Source organism: Labrus bergylta, chromosome 1, assembly GCF_963930695.1.
Source record: "Labrus bergylta chromosome 1, fLabBer1.1, whole genome shotgun sequence".
Classification (NCBI taxonomy): Eukaryota; Metazoa; Chordata; class Actinopteri; order Labriformes; family Labridae; genus Labrus; species Labrus bergylta.
Window position 1 is genome coordinate 21,295,222 of NC_089195.1, and position 18,770 is coordinate 21,313,991.

Below are 18,770 nucleotides of genomic sequence, written 5' to 3' on the forward strand. Positions count from 1 at the left end.
CCTTTAATGAATGCAACAGAGGAAACAAGTCACATGAACCTGTTTTAAATGAAAACAGTGTTTGCAGAGGGAGGAGAGGATTTAGGGGTCAAAGATCCTAAGGGCCACTATTTGTGACCCATATTTTTTTTTTTTAAATGACAATGTCGACTTATAGTAAGGTACATTAGATATCATAGGCAAAGTCTTTAACATAAGTAAGTAATCTAGTAACAAACAAACATACAAATTCAACATAATTTTCAACATCTGACTAGGGCTGCAAGCTGTACTGAATGGGCGCTAGCACCCCTGTGCATGTCGGGGTTTGATGCATGTCTGGGTTTGATGCATGTCGGGATTTGACGCATGTCAGGGTTTGATGCATGTCGGGGTTTGACGAATGTCGGGGTTTGATGCATGTCAGGGTTTGATGCATGTGAGGGTTTGATGTATGTCTGGGTTTGATGCATGTCAGGGTTTGATGCATGTCGGGGTTTGATGCATGTCGGGGTTTGATGCATGTCAGGGTTTGATGCATGTGAGGGTTTTATGCATGTCTGGGTTTGATGCATGTGAGGGTTTGATGCATGTCTGGGTTTGATGCATGTGAGGGTTTGATGCATGTCTGGGTTTGATGCATGTGAGGGTTTGATGCATGTGAGGGTTTGATGCATGTGAGGGTTTGATGCATGTCTGGGTTTGATGTATGTCTGGGTTTGATGCATGTGAGGGTTTGATGCATGTCTGGGTTTGATGCATGTCTGGGTTTGATGCATGTCAGGGTTTGATGCATGTGAGTGTTTGATACATGTCAGGGTTTGATGCATGTGAGGGTTTGATGCATGTGAGGGTTTGATGCATGTCAGGGTTTGATGCATGTGAGGGTTCGATGCATGTGAGGGTTTGATGCATGTCTGGGTTTGATGCATGTGAGGGTTTGATGCATGTGAGGGTTTGATGCATGTGAGGGTTTGATGCATGTCAGGGTTTGATGCATGTGAGGGTTTGATGCATGTGAGGGTTTGATGCATGTCTGGGTTTGATGCATGTGAGGGTTTGATGCATGTCAGGGTTTGATGCATGTGAGGGTTCGATGCATGTGAGGGTTTGATGCATGTGAGGGTTTGATACATTTGCAAAGGGCGCTGTGGAGCTATTTTACGACGCTAATGCGCTGAATAATAATTACACATAATTTTCTCCTAATTTTGTAAAACATTTAAAGAGTTTTGGGGCATGTTCAAGCTGCCAAACATGCGATTCATTCATTGGTTGAATCATTCAGCCTGAAGGCTCCAATAGGGTCGGTCCCTAATAATTCCTTGCATTTCAATAGGGTCCTCGCTCCAAGTTCTGTGTTCTGGCCCTAATTACAGCTGAATGTTGTGATCATAACAACAAACATTTTCATGTAACTTGGTTATTCTTGCACAACCAAACTCACAAAAATGTTATTTGATGTATATATATATATCGTTAAATGTATACTATGGACTGTGCAATCACAGCTGAACAAATAAATGATGGCTGAAGCCTGAGTACATCATTCAAAGTGTTCTTTTGTAATCAAACTCCACTGCATGAACTCTCCTGCTGTTAGCAATCAGACTGCATTTATCAAAAGAGGCATTTTTTAAGGTCAAAATTCTATTCATGCACATAAAAAGAACAGAAACATGCAATTCAAATCATGGTATCCCTTGTGTATATTTTTCCATGTGGTGGGGTGTCACTTTTTGATAGTATTTTTAGTGATTTATCAACTAAACTACCTAACAACAAAATAAACATGTCTGTATCAATTTCTACAACATTTCACATCAAGCTCACGTCAAGAGAGATATCATGAGCTCTAGGTTACATCAGCAAACGAGAGTTACTACACGATATCGGCTTATGAAGTGCTGGTAAAAATAGAAGTAAGCCTATAATGAAAAAGCAATAAATCAATCATTGATGTCATTTATTGAGCTAAAATGTAAAAAAATCAATGATTCATCACTATTAGATTAAAGGACCAATACAACAATAATAACAACAGATGAATTAATCATTCTCCTGGTGGCATTGCTCTGCCCGCGACCTGGACCTGCTACTGCTGCTTTTGACCTATTTTAGTTGTTATTCTACTGTTTGCAGCACTTTGAGTCCTTTGGGGGACAATAAAGTGTATCATGTCATATTGTATTGGATCTTAAGAAGCACTTTTGACAGTCATCGAAAAAAAACTGGAATACCTTTCATAAACACGGACTGTATAAAATACTTGCTTTGAATTTTGCTCACTAAAGATCTTCAGATAATTCCCAGGATAAATGCCTCATTTCAATACAGTAGTCAGTCAACAAGTGATGTTTGCCTTTCATGCACGTTCTGTGAAACTTTTGGACTCATACGGTGTGAGTTTATCTTTACAAACTCTATTTAGGCTGTTAAGAGTTTTACGCATTTAGATAAGGGGTCCTTGTTAACTGGCGGGATTAAGATGCAAGATGCAGATATGCCATAGAGTCTCTGAACCCGGACATCCTGCATGCTGAAGTGTAGAAATAATACAAAACAAATATCAGAAACATGAGTCATGAAGGATTTGTCATTTGAGTTGCACAATTATTCTAACTTTGTTTCAGCCTGACATTAAGTGGGCTGTTTGTTGTGTGAGTTACAGCAGCACATGAATGCAGCTTTTTAAATGTGTTTGCATTTAGGCTTCAGTAGGAAACTGAAACAGGCATTCTTATTAGCCAGATGAGAGGAGTTCCTCCCCCTACGCGCCTTGTCTTTGTTTGCACTGACCTACTAATTACCACTATCTGCTTTTACAGTGATTACACCGGTGCTCAGGTTTGGAAGAGCCTTTCCTGTTGACCAGGTTCTCACTGATTTACTTTGTGCATACGTGAGAAGCAAAGGGACAGAGACATTAGCTCTGCTTCTCCATTTTTAGTTTAGGCTTTCATGGTGTATTCAGCACTAAATCAATAACTGTTTCTTTAACTGCCCAACATAATTGAGTAGCTGCTGCAGCCACAAAGTGTACCTCTAGGAGGAGGATACTTTCTAATCAAGTCAAATGAACAATAGCTTTGAAGACTAATTGAATTTCTTGTTGTTAGCTGACAGAATCTATTCTGGCTTTTACAGGAGAAAGCACTTAGCTTACTCCCCATGCCTGTCATGTTGCTTTCCAACCATATGATTTCATTTTTGATTTATGACATCGTGTGGGTTCAATTAGTATTGATTTTTCCCTAAAATTAACTGTATTTCTATTGTGGACTGATTAAGTGGAGTCTGTTGAGAAACTCACTTTGACAGCAAATGTAATATGCTTTACTTTAAAGCAACACTATGTATGACTCTGCAAGTGTCTTCAGCATGACTCTGCAGGAATCTACAGCAAAGCTGTTTGCATGTGAAGTTGACATAGCATGTGTATGTGTGAATTTAATCTGCTGTCGTATACGATATAAGGAATGTCGTCTCTACATCATCAGCTCAAAAAATTGAAAAGTACGACGTTGCAACTTACTGTAAAATCCATTGGCTTCGTCAGCTCCCAGGTTTTCCAGTGATAATCACTGTGTGTTTCTACAACTTCCCAAGGCTTTTCTATCCCACTGAGAAGATCAGTGTATGTTCAGAGACTATCCAGATCCAAGCCTCCCAAAAATAAATGTAATCCATGATGATTTATGTATAACTTTTAATGAAATTTCTGTTAGCTCACTGGGCTAACAAGGACGCTGCCATTTGTTTTTGGTCTGTCTACCAATCAGAGGCTGTATCGGCGATCACCTGATATGTCAGGGCCAATGAGAAACCTAAAACTACCTGCTCTGAGCACAGAAATACAAAATATAGAACTGTTTTGAATGGATTCATCATATTCTAGTATAAGTAGATCTGTGCTCTCTTTACATTACAGCTCTAAATAATGGGCAGATTGTCCTTTGAAATAAATACATACATTTTACACCCTCTCTGACCTTCCAGAGGAACATACCACAAGATCAAGAAGTGTGATACGGCCACTACAGACCCTCATTTCTTAATGGCAAAACTCACATTTTAGACAAAAAAACATTGGTGATTTTCTCAAAGAAATGGTTAGGATTCTTTTGATCTCTGATATCTATAATGCTTATTTCACCCATTTAGGAGTCCAAACGTCATAGTCTTTGTTGTACATTATATTTCAACATTTATCTGTGATGTGATTGTTGTTTTAATTTTAATTTTGCATTTAATTTGGAACTTTATCTGACATCCATCCTGAAAAAAATAGATGTATACACGGTTGTGCATTACTCTGGTGAGATGAAACATGCCTTTTTACAAAATGAGACCAGGGGTTGAAAAATTAGGACAAAATGCCTTACACCTCAGGGGGTTAATATCTGCAGGGATGTACAATCTCCTTCTTGCTCGGTCACTCACTCATTCACTCTTATCCTCATCTGTCACCGTCCTCTTAGCCTCAGCCATTGTATCAAACCGTACAGAGATGGGCTGACTGGCTGCTTTTAAAAAATAAAGGATTATGACATAAGGAATAGCAAAAATGACCCTACTATATATGGGGGGGGGGGGGGGGGGGGATGCTGTTTTTGTTTGATAGACGTATGTGATAGTTGTGAGAGTTTCTGGTCTCTGTTGCATTGTTAACTTAATTTTGAAGATATTAAAGAAGATAATATATTCCATTTGGTTATGGTAGTTACTAAGGCTGTCACTGGACTTGACAGTAACCTTTTGAAGATAAGGACATACACATAGCGCATGCATTTGTACCGTGCAGCACCCTTCAGCGAAAATACGTACCGCACATGCAACCAACACAATGAGTTAAAAAAGGAGAAACCACCTTCACTATTTAATGTATCTTTGATGTACAAAGAAAGCAAACTGTGGAAACAAATAATAATGGAAGAACATCCATTTTACTTGTAAACATTTTTCTTTTTGTTTGCGTGGCCTTTTGTTTAATGCCATCACTATACTTAGGACTCTCTGAGTTATTCTGCTTTAAAGATAGTGCTGTTTATTGAAAACTTCACAGATAAATGCACTCCTACAGTTTGAACTGAGGTCTGAACATGTCAAATCTTTCTGTTTATTATCACTGCTGCTTGGCTCTATTAACAACCAGGTTCAATGATCAACCTGTTCAGACATAGATGTGACCTCAAGGTCAGAACTTTGTCATGTTACGTACCTGCAAGAGTGTATTTTTAAAGAGTATAATTCACACAGACAAGATAGAAGTGAACACAAACAGATGTAAGATAACACAAACAGATGTGTGTTGGGGGGGGGAATATTTGACCAAAGTGTGTCTGTTTGTGCTCATTAGTGGGGAATCTATGCAGAGGGAAAAGTTGTGATGAGGTCGTGTCCCTCCGGTGGTCTCGTCCGAGCTCGAGCGTGAGTCTCACAGTACAGCTGCCCCTCCACAAAGAAGTAGCCCTGCTGTTTGAGGTTGATGTCACAGTCGTTGCATACAAAGCAGCCGGGGTGACGGTATTTGTCTCGTGCCTTCACGACCGTCCCGCTGTAGCAAAAGAGACAGAGAGGGTGTCAAAAGGAAAGAAAGTTTATGGAGAGTGTCGCAAACCATACCAATAATTAAATAGCAAGGTTTTATACAGTTACAAATAGGAGGCATTTATATATGAGAGTGCAGTGGATATCTTTAGTGTTCAGTGGATGCTTAATTGAAGGCAATTAAGACTGCAGTCAACCCTGGCTGCTGATTGGTTGAAGCTCACAGCATGCTGCCAGTGCTGGCTCTATTGGCATCTGTTGAGCTAGGTCAGCACACTCGATTTTGACCGTGCTTTACATTTAGTTTATTTGTACTTTTGTTCCCTTTTTTTAAAAAAATAAAACGTAGCCACATTATCATTCCCCTTTTCATATATATTTTTTGGTTTTAAATACACTAAGTCCAGTCTGTCGATAAGTTTATGTTGTATTGCTGCCTTACAAGCAATTTCTTTTTTTTTTTACGATAAGACCCCTAAATGAAGTTTAATTAAAATATAAATGATAAGATATGATTTATGTCATCGTCATTTTTTTTTTACATTAAAAAGACTATGAATGTGTTAAACGTATTCTATTAGCTATTAGAAAATATTTCAAAATCTGATTTTAGATCGTCCTGAACACATATCATATTATTTATTACATGTATGTCGTATAATTTACATTTTGAAAAAGAGGTAGTTACACGCACATTACGTATAGGTGCAGGGCAGTGCAAAAATAGAAAAAATGAGAAAGAAGCTAGGCCCGCACACTTGCTCATTTGCCGCATTAAAGGGGGTTCATAACATACATAATTCACATGTAACGTTGATGTTTACATCAGTAAGCTACTTTTAAAATTGCATAAGAGACAACAAGATAAAGCTAACATGTTATGAAACTGACTGAAATAATACGTTTTCCTCTTTATGATCTGTGTAAGCAAACGAAACCATCAAGGAAAAGTTTGATCATTTCTATAATGTTGTTTTATATGCCTGAAAGTGATGTCGTATAGGGTAGGTGTTAGCCGAGAAGATTAGCAGCACACTACCAACACAGCCTTTGTTTCCAAGATGTGTGAGTCTACTGACTGATAAAAGAAAGCATGTTGGGATTTTTGTCAAACTACAGTAATAGATACACACAGGTTAAAATCAGCAGAGATGGTGCCACTTATTTCACAGGGGGTGTCAAAATGAACACAAACAGAAGATTCCTCAGTGGAGCTTAAATATCAGGATTTTAACAACAGGCATATTTAATGTTCAAAGGAAAAGTTGTCTTTTGGGTTAAGGTTTATGTGGTCAACTGTCAAAAGATTTTTCGGTGAGGTGTTTAATGTTAAGATTTTGGTTCTCCGTCACTTTTAGTCCAAACAAAAGGCCTTTACATAACAGTGTATTCAGCCCTGGATGAAATCCTACATTATGAACCTTGCTCAGTATTCAGCTACAGACAAAGAGACACATTCATTTCTAGACATGTTATACTTTATAGTGTTGCAGTATTGTTCCAGTAATTTTCTCCACCCTTTGTTTTCGTACTGATGCAAACCCTGAATGGGAATCACAGATGATTTCTATTTTTACTCACACAATCCCATTCCCACACTTGTCACAGATGGGCAGTTTCTGCAGGTTTCCTGTGGGTGGAGTCGGTTTGGTTGACGGGGCTTTTACTGTTCTGGTTACAATGGGTCGAGTGCCTGCAAACATGGAGCAGAGAAAGAGAGAGAGAGAGACCACTAAACAAACAGCCCCACACTCAGACATAAATCAAAACAAAACAATCTAAATGTATGAGGCAGGGGCACTTTTAACCTCTTGAAACCAAAATGACACTCCCCTTTTTCATTAGTTAATCAAGGAAACACATAATGACATATTGTTTAGCTTTAACATGCACCACTTGAATTATAAGGGGGGCACGTTGAGGTGTGGATTTATGAGATATTTTGTATTCTTATTTGTGTGTGATAAAGACTGATTAATCATTCACTCTCAACATGTTGCATAAATATGTATAAGTTTACCAAGGTGCATGAAGAGTGAAATGCTTGAAGAGGTCCAAAAAGTTCAGGCTAATTGAGCCATGTCAAGCTTTGCTCCCACATCCATCAGGCTCATGAACAAATGATCTATTTCTTATTTATTTTTAAGACCACTCATTTAACCGCTTATAACAATTATTTATGACCTATTCATCATGCTTTTAATAGAGCCACTTGTATGTGTGTGTTTCTGCTGTTGTTTTTGTGTCTAGCTGTATGCGTACTGATGCTCTTTTACACAAATGAAGTTCCTAACGGATAAATAAAGTTATTTGAATTGAATTGAATTGAAAAGTTCCAGCAACACACATCTTTTTACACGTAGTATAAAGATCAACTTTATTAAAAAATTAGACCAACACGTTTCAGCTTGTGGCCTCAGGGTCATCAAGTGCAAGTAACCAACTTCCTGTTCAGGAGATATTTCCCACTGATGACCAACAGGTTTAAGCATCTTGCCAGAGGACGGTCTGATATGTAATGACCTTAGGAGCTGGGGAGTGACAGATGGACCAGCCAGTCTATCTCCTGGACCAAAGCTAAAGAGAAGAGTCTGTCTTCACCGAACTCTAATGAGGACATGTTTGATGTAAAAATATCTGCTGTGTCAGGTCATTATTTAGCTTGAACTACAATCTTTGTGTCCCAAACCTAATCACTCAACGATTTATGTAATATAACTGAACTAAATGCTGCAACACTGCAACAATGAAAATGCTCAAATTAAAAAAGCACTGCAACTTTGTTTGTGTTAAAATGTTTGTTTGATATTCATGAGTAAATGTGACAGCGTTTTATGTTGAAATCCATTTGAGCAACAGCCCACCTTTTTCAAAACCTGCAACAGGAGGTTTTTTTCGATTTCATAATTTTTCTAAATAAGCCCCGCCCACTTCAAAACTGTGAGAAGACCTCACAGAAAGAAAACTGAATACAACAATCTGTAAGGTAAAATGACCACATCTGTTTTAAGTAGTATGTTCATGTACAAGGGCCTTTTAATACTTATTTTAATATCTATACTGAAGCAGTGCTTCTTTCATTCTTTTAATGTTTATTTAAATGTTCAATTTGATTGTGTCTGTTTCCCTTTGTCATGATGCTTTTGATGTCTCCTGTGAAGCACTTTGAATGGCCTTGTTGCTGAAATGTAAAGGTGAATCATTTCATCCTGTAAGATGTGTTTGTGTTATGTAAGAAGTCCTGTGGAGAGAGATGAAGAGCTCACCATCACCATCGATAGACTCCTGTAGGGCTTTGAAGGAGCCAGACTGTCGAGGCTCCTGTGGTTCCTCCTCGCCACTCTGCAACATCCTGTACACGTCAGAGTCCTCGATGCTGGTCAGAGGCCTGGGGCTGATAAATAACCATCCACACTTAAATACAGTCCACAATTCTGCCTATGTAGAACTATTGATGAATGAATTATTATTTGATTGTGACACAAAAAAGTATTTTTTTTTTCAAAGTCTTATAAGTCAAATTTATTCAGAAAGATTCTTCATGCTAGCAGATAAAACAAATGTTAATATTAAGAGCATTCCTCTGAAGATTTTTTGTTTCTTTCTGGTTTGAGAGTGGAGGAGATCAAGTAAGAACCTGCTGAAGATTACAGAGCTACAGCGTGGCAAGTCAGCCTTAAAAGGAGAAAAATGTAGAGGAGTAGAGGTGGGATGAGGACAATGAGGAACTAAAGGGTAGTGATTACAGAAGGATACAGCAGGCTGATTCTACAACATGCACTCTTATCTTCTATCATGTTCTGTTACATATCAAATGAATCTAACCCTGATGTCTCTGTATTTCCATGTAATCTAGAAATAATTCTAAAAGAGGAATAATTTATTGCAACAAATGACAGGATAGGCCAGATTTGATGCATGTTAGAAACTGTGTTGAAGTCATGGAAAGATTCATTCCTGTGAGCCTTGGTAGTAAATTCTCTGAGTGACACACCATTTATCAGGTAGCCTAATGAAATCCTCATGAACAGAGAGGAAGGCTAAAGGCTCACACACTGTAACACATCTGTGATCGTCAGAAGCTGCTCAGCTGACACCTTCAAACACATAGAGTGACTCAGGAGGTGAGTCATGTGAGCAGCAGGTGCAATCAAGTAAGATGTAATAAAAACAACAGCAAACAAAAATAAAGTATGTACTGCCATGTTAGTAACCCTGTTTGTCACAGTTATACAAAAAAACACAACATAAATTTAGATAATGCTATTCTTATTTTTGATATTGCAAGTGCTTATTTATGTATCTATTCTTATATTGTTGTATTTGCTTTGATAACATGCTGCTGTAACACTACAATTTCCCAGTTTGGGATCAGTAAAGTAATTCTATTCTATTCTCAGACTGTAACCAAACATTTGGCCTGAGGGTGGCACCAGAGGAGAGATTATTTATGTTGGAAAATGGGGTCACTTAATCAGTTAGTTATATTATATTGTAATAATTCTATAAAAACACAGCATGCAAGTTTGGAATATTTCCTCACAATCAGGGGCTTGTCCAGAGGGGTGGGCAGGGGTGATATGGGACCACCTAGAAATCTGATTGGCCACCCCAGATGCCACCCCAAAAATCCTAAACTGTGATTGGCTATTTGCATTGTCAGAGGTGGGACTATATTTTAAAACCAACAATTAGTTATTTTTGCAGAATGCTGCTAGTAGTTTTCTTTACAGACCAATTTAACCTTTTTTTGTTTTGTTTTTACTTTAAATTGTAACTACAATTGTTGCACATTTATTTCACAAAACAAGTGCATAGAATACAATCTGTCTTGCTTGCAATTAACCAACTGGCAATGTGTCGGGGCCAAAACATTGCAACTTAGACTGTGAAGGAGTGTGCATATACATTTTAAAGTCCTTTAAATTGTGTATTTGAACATGAATCTGATTTTTGTGTCAAAAAAACAAGCTAATGTTGCCATTATCTTGTGTTATAAAGTAGATATTATTGGAGAGGTTAGAAAGGTTAAATAATTGATATTTGTGTGTTTGTTTGCACATCATACCTCGGCCCCCCCCCCCCCCCCCCCATGAATTGACATGGACAATGTCTGGAGAAGATCTTCAAGATTGAAACGTAGCTTTTTCAAATAATATTGCTGAGAGCTTTTAATATAGTGTCCTGATCCTTCTTTGATCTTGCCTTCAATTGTATTTTTTATCACCTCTAAAAGTTTTTTTTGGAACCCGTAGCCTAAACCTAATTTTGAAAATAAATCTAGCTTGTTTATTGTGTGGTGCTTTTTAATGAGCCTGAGTGAGTAGATTGAGTGAGAAGCATCACCTCCCAGGCTTTTGGTGCACCAGGCCTCTGATTTGTCCCTGCATGGCGTCCTGGATGTTTCCTGAGGAGTAGAGGCCTATAGGAGTGTTGTATGCTGAGCTGACCACTTGGCGCTTGTCATCGATGTTTGCTGCTGCTACAAATGGCTGAGCTTTTCGGTTGTGACCTGTGCCGATAGGTTTATATTCCTGCGGGGAGAAGAAGAGAGCAACACTTTTAGTAAGACAACAGCAAACTAATTATTCAAAGCAAAATAGCTGGGATTACCTTTAATAAACATGTATTATCTTCTCAAGCTCATACAAACCTGCTGTTCTGCTTCCAGGTTCATTTTGTATGGCTGAGCTCTGCCGTCCTCCACAACACGAGGAGACCACAGTTTGGATTCATTTCTGGAAATAAAATAACAAGATCCTGGTCAGAATGTCAGCCCAAGGGGACGAATGAATGTACCATGACCTTTATAATCTGTTGTGGCTCTTTCAAACACCCAATTTAAAAAAAAAGGAGGGGGTTAGTGTAGGGTAAAAAAAGTACAAGCGTAATTGTAGAACGCAGTGATGTGTAATGTATTATCATTATTATCTTTAGATTTTTTTTAATCTTTTGGGCCTTTATTGGAGAGACAGGACAGTAGAGTCTGAAATTGGGCAGAGAGCCTTTCTAATGTGCGGAAATGAGCCGCCTCTGTTTGGTACACAAACTGGACATGGCGGAGGCCGTATGTAACGCACCATAAGGTAAGAGCACTTTAAAGTTAGCCTTAATGTATGGAAGATAAAATAGAGCTTTCCAGTGTGCACCCTTGCTCGCGCTATGTAACGTGAAAAGGAAGGAGGATGATATAGTATGATCTACTGAGTGATTAGGAATGCTGGCAGGGAGGGAAAATGTTGGCGTCTGATCCTCTGTAACCTCTAAAACATCAAAACTGAGGTCTAGTGTTTTCTCAGTCTAAATTAAAAATGATTCTTTTGGACTTTTTGGCTGTTTATACCTTCATCTAGAGACATGACAGTGGACAGAGTCAGAAATTGTGTGTGAGAGAGAGAGAGAGTGGGGAATGACATGTGGGAAAGGGGCCACAGGTCAGTCAGAGATGAAAACAATAAACCCTCGCGGTTCATAAGATGTTCGACAGGTACAATGATGTTTATTAACCTTTGACTTTCATTAACGCAAATTAAAACAATTAACTGGTTGATTTCCTTTCTTTAGGTGACTGAAAAATCAATTATTACAAAAAAATTTAAAAACAAAAATCAGTTTTTGATAATCACTGACACTCAGCTGGTGAGTGGGGGTCAAAAGCAGACACTGTTTGGTTTTAAAGGGCTACAAGCCAAACAGCTTGGAAAGTGCTTCTGCTATGCACCAGTGTATGTTATTGAAACATTTATTAACATCTGTTTTTTACTAGACACAGTAAAAGCAACAGCAGCCCGAAGAGTGATCCAAAATAATATCATGACAACAGCTTGGACTTTAGACTATGATACCAGCTGTCAGAAACATGATAACATCAACTTAAAAAACTATTACTTTAAATAACTATTGTTTTATTATTATGTCCTCAGTGATGTCACCCTAATGAGACAATATGAACCCAACACACTTCACATTTTGAGATGCAGGCAAAGTAGTGGAATTTAGGCGGGCCAAATTCATATCTTAGTTTCTGAAACACGCTTTAGCTCATCAAGCTCTCTAAATAGCTAACATCTTTCAAACGAGGAAAAGAACACGGATAAAGCTGTCTATTACTTCTAATGCTTTGTTGTTTTTGTTATAACAGGTAGTGTGCATGTTTTCTGTTTCTGACCTCTCTACAGTGAGACGGAGCTGACTGCTGGACTCCTTGATCTTGTTCTGGGCTTCACAGTGCAGCATGTCCGAGGCCGGGGCCCCCTCGATGGCCAGGATGATGTCACCAGGACACAAGTTGGCTACAGAGGCCTTACTGCCGGGAGTGATCTGAAAGTGAAAGAGAATAAAGGTATATGGGGGAAACGAATAATGGACAGTGCATAAAGATGGTCGGTTTATGTGTTCAGTGAGATTAAACAAATTTGACAAATTAAAAAAAATGAAAGAGCGGGGAAAGATAACAAGGTGTGGGTTGAACACTGAATCAAGTCATGAGGATTACACTGTGGCTTCTTTTACTAGTATAGCGCCAAAATATGTGTGAAGTATATTTCCAGAAACCCGTCATTTTGACTCCTTTGCCAATTTATGACCTCAAGTTGCATCATTAAAAGATGAAAAGCGACTGGATCTAAACACAAAAGCTCCTGGGGTATTCTACATTTGTATTCTCAACTACGTCCAAAAGATACACAAATAGATTCCACATGTTAACCAAAATAGATCCTAATAGTCCTGAACTGCGCTGTATGAGTCCATGCTTTCATCTAAACTAAAACAACTAAAATCAGTTAGCATGTTGTATGAAACTGTCATGTATTTCCCTTTTTATTTTGTATCATCAAAACAAATCTTATATCAGTAATATCAGTAGAAAAGGTGATGTTGTGGTTGGAATTTTCAGTGAGGCAAAGATGTTGCCTTCTTCCTGGTTATCTCTTTATAACATACGTATGTGAAGGGATAAGTTAACATCAGTAACATCTAGAGTCAGCATCTGAACCACGTTTTAATAACTCAGATTTTGACACAGTAGTCTTTGCATTTGAATTGATTTATGAGTTTCTCAAATAACTCAGAGATGAATAGATTCTAGATCACAGTCCCAGCTGTTTGCTCTGTCCTTTTTTACTTTTTTTATATTTTTTACTGAAGGGGATTAAGTACATTCACATTATTATGGATCTGGGAGTAAAGTTATGTAACTTTGTGAGCTACTTCAACCAAAATCTCTGATTTCCTTTCCTTTCCTTTAAATCCTCACAGTATGTACAGCTGGGGCAGCCTTGTGAGAAGTGTGGTCTGTTCTCTATCAGTAGCACTTCATCTGTCAATAAAAAACTCTTGCACGACCCCATGTTCCTGTTCCCCTGCTGGGATCACAGCTTTGTAGGATTCCTTTGTCTTTTTTGAGTCTCTCCAAAACATAAACTCCAATAAGTAGCAGAAGAGAAAGATGGAGACCATTCTTATTATTACTCTATAATGTTTCACCTTATGCACTCTGTAAAGCACCATCCTCTCTCTGAGAAGCAGTTATGTGAAGACTCTGCCCTGGTTGGTTTTTATGCACGTAGACTGTCCACCTCCTGCCGCAGAGATAAAAACTGCTTCCCATGAAATACGTTTTCTGCTGGACAGGATGTGATGTAGACTGAGAAGAAGTCCCAGAAAGCCCTGAGGCTCAACGAGGATCCCTCAGGCAGCAGCGTCAAACCCAACCCAACATTTCCACTTCCACTACACTTACAACATGACCTATCCACAGACGGATTGTGTTACTGGACATATTAAACTCAGCTAACACTGGGATGTTACACTTCAACTTGAATGAGGTCATGTGCCTATAAATATCAGCGGACGACAGACGGCTGCAGTCTGTCTGCAGGTTTCGCTGCTCTCGTTTCTGCTGCCTGAACTTGGCTTTTTATTGGATTCTTTTGTTTCCAAGTGAGTCAGATCTCATGTCTATGTTTGAATTACAATCATCTTTCCAAACCTTTCTTTTTTCTCTCTGGCTTCCTTCTTTCCCTTTCTTTGAGAGACATCTTTTCTCTAGCCCCCCCACTGTGTAAAAAGATGGATGACATGAAAGCTTCCAGAGAGTGAAGTCAATATACACATTCAATCATTTTTGTCCACCTGTGAAGTTTGTTCTTAACATGCTGATTTTTACCCCGAGTGCTCCTTTTTCAGTGAAGTTTAGTAGATTTTGTTTTTTGACGCTATATATTGCGGTATAACATCTGTACCACACGACTGACAGCTCTGTTGACATGTGAGGCTCATGCGGTGCTGTGTGGACTATAGATTAGCAGAGTCGAGTATAGGAAGGACGAAAGGAAACTTAACAAACACTAACAGGGGAGTCATTAAACTTCAAACCGACACACAAATCTGTTCTTCTGTGCACTGTACCGACCTCAGGGATCTTTGACGTTTAATCCAAATTTTGGATGTGTGTTTTGGTTAGTAGAAGGGATGTGATGTCAAGAATGCAGATCCAACAACAGCTGATCTTAACTGCAGAGATGTGATATGTCATCGCCGTCCTTCTTCACTGCCCCCAATGAGCTACTGCCGCCACTCCCCCCATAATGCATCTCAGAGGTCTTCCTTTAGACCTTTATTGCCTGTTAAATGCCAGTATCTATGAGTGCATTAGTGCAGGCTTGTTTTTATTTAAGTGTAGATTTAACACTCAACATAAGACAACCCGATGACATCATCAGTGTTTTACTCTTTGACCTGAAAAACTTCCCCAAGAGCCAAACAAAACAGTACACAGCTGTTTTTCACAAGCTCTGTCGCTCTCAGCTCATTAAGATCAAGTAAACTGATCCTGATGTGTACATTTGGCACTGGGCTCCTTTAAGGCTGCTGTCTATTAAGGACACAGATGATAATCACTTGTGTTTACTTTCCTTGAGCAGCTGAGACACCAGCAGGAAGATGTTCCTGACCAAAAATGGCAGTGGAGGGAGACACTGCATTCACTTGTACTTAACAACAGCCTGAAGGTTCTCAGCAGTAACAATTCCTGTTATATAATAGAAAGTGTATCTGTATTAAGCTAACTTTACAAATCAAACTCAGTACTGAGATTACATTCTCCTTTTGTAATGCTCATACATAATTTACCCTCGCTGATTCCTCTGCTAGCTCGTCCATCCAGTCCTCTCTCATCACTCTTCTCATGTGGACCACTGAGTGTCCTCTAACACAACAGGTGTGAGGTTATTGGGCAGAGCAGCGGTTTGGGCAGCTAGCGTTGCCTTTAGTCAGTGGGCTTACTCAGACATCACTCACTAAATATAGACACGACAGAGCAGGTTCACTGAGTCTCTCCACAGTTGATCCTGTGGGACACAAAGCATACTGAACACAAAGTCTGACTGCTGGTGAAGACGTCACTGTTTGGAAAAGCTCTTTGATGAAAGAGGGGGTTCAAAAAATAAATGTTTCAAACTGTAAAAACAAAGAATTTTAGACATTTGCCTTTCATACTTTAACATTTATGAGACCTTTCCTGTAAAGGTGTGAAGATATGTTATCATGTAAGCCTTCAATGATGTACCTGCAATGTGTTGTGTATAAGTTTATATGGATTTTTAAAATGTCATTTTCTGACTTTGACGTTTTGTGCTGATTGTTTGCTGTCTGAGAGCATTCATCAAACATGTTAATGTGTTGGTGAGATGTTGTTAGCTCCTGTGTGCTCAAACGTTGTTTAACACCACATGATGACATTGCTGGATGCAACTGGCTATAAAGAGGCAGATACCAGTTCTGCTCGTGCCAGATCATGTAAATATTTACATTTATGACCTTTCTGACATCATGAACAAGTCAGAACAGATCCCAATGACACAAAAGCCCAACTCATGTTTGAATGCAAATGTTGCCTACCAGGTCCCATTAAACAAATTCCAACGCCAGCTATCTGCAACAAATTTTAAACAACACGTCCAGTTAAGGTAAATATCACATGTGAACGATAATGAGTCAATAAAAGGTTAATCCAAGAGCAGGCAGCTAAAAAAAGTTCCTCAAATAGAGTCAAACTTGATGCATTTTGTAAATGAATTAATTTGACATTTTTATCTTTTTGGACTTAAATTTAAAAACTCTTGAAAGGGAACTTGATAAGTTAGTGGTAGCACAACAATGCTGAATTTATGTTTACTCCATCCCCACCCTTCTCTCCTAACCTCCATTTTTGGTGTTAATCTTATGCTAAGATAACTGGCCACTACCTCCAGCTACATACAGTACAAAAACAGACTTTGCTTTTCCAACTCTCAGCTGCCTAAAGTGACAGTCTCTCATAAAATGACATTAAACTTCTATAAATAATCTCAAAAACCACCCTGTCACAACTAAATGTGATGAAGACGTTTTTGCTGTACTTTGCAGAGACAGGAAATACCATATCAGCTCCAGGAAATGGTCATTTTCACCAAGAGACAAACACTAATTCATAAAATCTGAGTTTTAAGTCTCAAATCTTGCACTTTTCTCTTTCTTTGAGACCATCATCCTGGAATAAATTATTGATCGAGGCCCAAGCATCTCTAGTTTGGTGGCTCAGAGTTTCCTTGAATGTGTCACATGTGTAAGCTGTCATCTCCCAGCTCTGCCCGTGCTGTCAGTCTGCAAACATGACGAGCTGCATGATGCTGCTCCCTGACCTTAAGCTGACATTTACAAGCTTCTGAACAGCTGAAACGTTATTATAGATGCCTACACAGGAACTCTTACGACCATCTTCTGCAATAGTTGATGACTTCATCCTCATTGTGTTGCCTCAGTTAGCATGAATGTCCTGAATATTTGAAGGATTAAAGCTCCTGTAAGGAGTTTTATCTGGTCATGAAACAGACAGAAAGGAATACGGATGCTTCTTCATGACTTATTAAAGCAAATTAGGCCGTCTGCGAGAAAATGTATGATTTTTATTTTGTTCTTAATTAGGCTTGAAACTGCTACAGTGGAATAGATGTCAGACAAAGCGTTTAAAGTACGCTGCAGAAATAACCTTTGTTTACTAATGTCTAATGTGATGATTAACAGTAAGTTATAGTTTACTGTTAAAAGACAGCAGAATTAAAGTTTCATAATAAGACACTACTTAGACATGCCCAGGACAAAGTCAGCACAGAGAGGTGGCGTCCCGCTTTATCCACAGGGGGCGGCAAAATCCACTCAAACCAAAAGTTTCTCACAGAAGCTTTAAGTAAAAAATAAAGTTAGGTACAGTATATTCCTTTTCTTTTTGTACTGTGATTTATTTGTTTTTCCTACAATGTATTTTATTTGAAATAAAGTGGTATCTTCACTCAGCTCCTAAATTCCACCACCACAAATCCACTCGAGACATTTGTGCGCGCGTGTGTGTGTGTGTGTGTGTGTGTGTGTGTGTGTGTGAGAGCACATTTCAGAGTACAAAGTAAGCTGCTATTTGTATCTAAGCCTCTTGCATTTGCCGTGGCACAGGTGCAAACCTCATACCACACTGAGTCCAGACACAGTCTTTGGAGAATGAAGCTTTCCTGGAAACTCAACTGATGTTGAACTCAATTCTCACCAGACTGAGGCACATTCACTTCTACTTTCTTTTTTGAAGTTGCCATAGCAACTGTACAAACACTGTCAAATTGTAGATCTTCAAACTAGATATAAAACTATAAATATGTTGAAAGGCTTTGTTTTGATCTAGTTAATGACACTCTTTACTTTTCGTTTATGCTTCTAAAAGATAATTCTCATCTCTGACTCACCCTGGAGATGGTCAGGGGCTGGTTGAAGTCCTTCCCTCCCGTCAGCCGAAACCCCCAGGGGGCCGGACCGTCCAGCACGACATTGAGTGGCATGACCCTTTAATGTCTCCCCTCCCTGTTGTTAGATTACAACAGCACACAAAGTAAACTGCATACTATGAGGAGCACAGTTAAAGAGCAAGTGATATCAAAGTGATGGAGGATTTGAACCTTGTGGGCGGGAGCAGGGGGAGGAGAATAGACAGACACCACCCCCAGGAGTGAAACAATTGGTCCGATTTTTGGAACTGCACACTGACTTTTCTAGCGGCACTTGTTCTCTAGTTTCTGTTGAACACTTTTTAATTTCTCTCTCCAAGTAAAAGCCAGTTTTTACTTTTCAAGAACAAGTATCAAAGTGTTCAGTCATTTGAATCCATCTGTGGCTCAGAGTCTTTTTGTACTCTTATGACTTTTTGTAGACAGAGT

At 38.9% G+C, this 18,770-nt stretch overlaps 1 protein-coding gene across 1 annotated transcript; it reads right to left on the minus strand.

Annotated features, from left to right (window-relative positions):
- Positions 1 to 4,845: 4,845 nt before the first annotated feature.
- Positions 4,846 to 18,492, minus strand: LOC109988286 (PDZ and LIM domain protein 3). Its single transcript, XM_020639730.3, has 7 exons — positions 18,303 to 18,492; positions 12,698 to 12,849; positions 11,183 to 11,267; positions 10,876 to 11,063; positions 8,796 to 8,923; positions 7,111 to 7,222; positions 4,846 to 5,536 (listed from the first exon to the last, which is right to left on the minus strand). The coding sequence occupies exons 1-7, from the start codon at positions 18,393 to 18,395 to the stop codon at positions 5,347 to 5,349; spliced, it is 948 nt and encodes a 315-aa protein (XP_020495386.1). The 5' UTR covers positions 18,396 to 18,492; the 3' UTR covers positions 4,846 to 5,346.
- Positions 18,493 to 18,770: the final 278 nt, after the last annotated feature.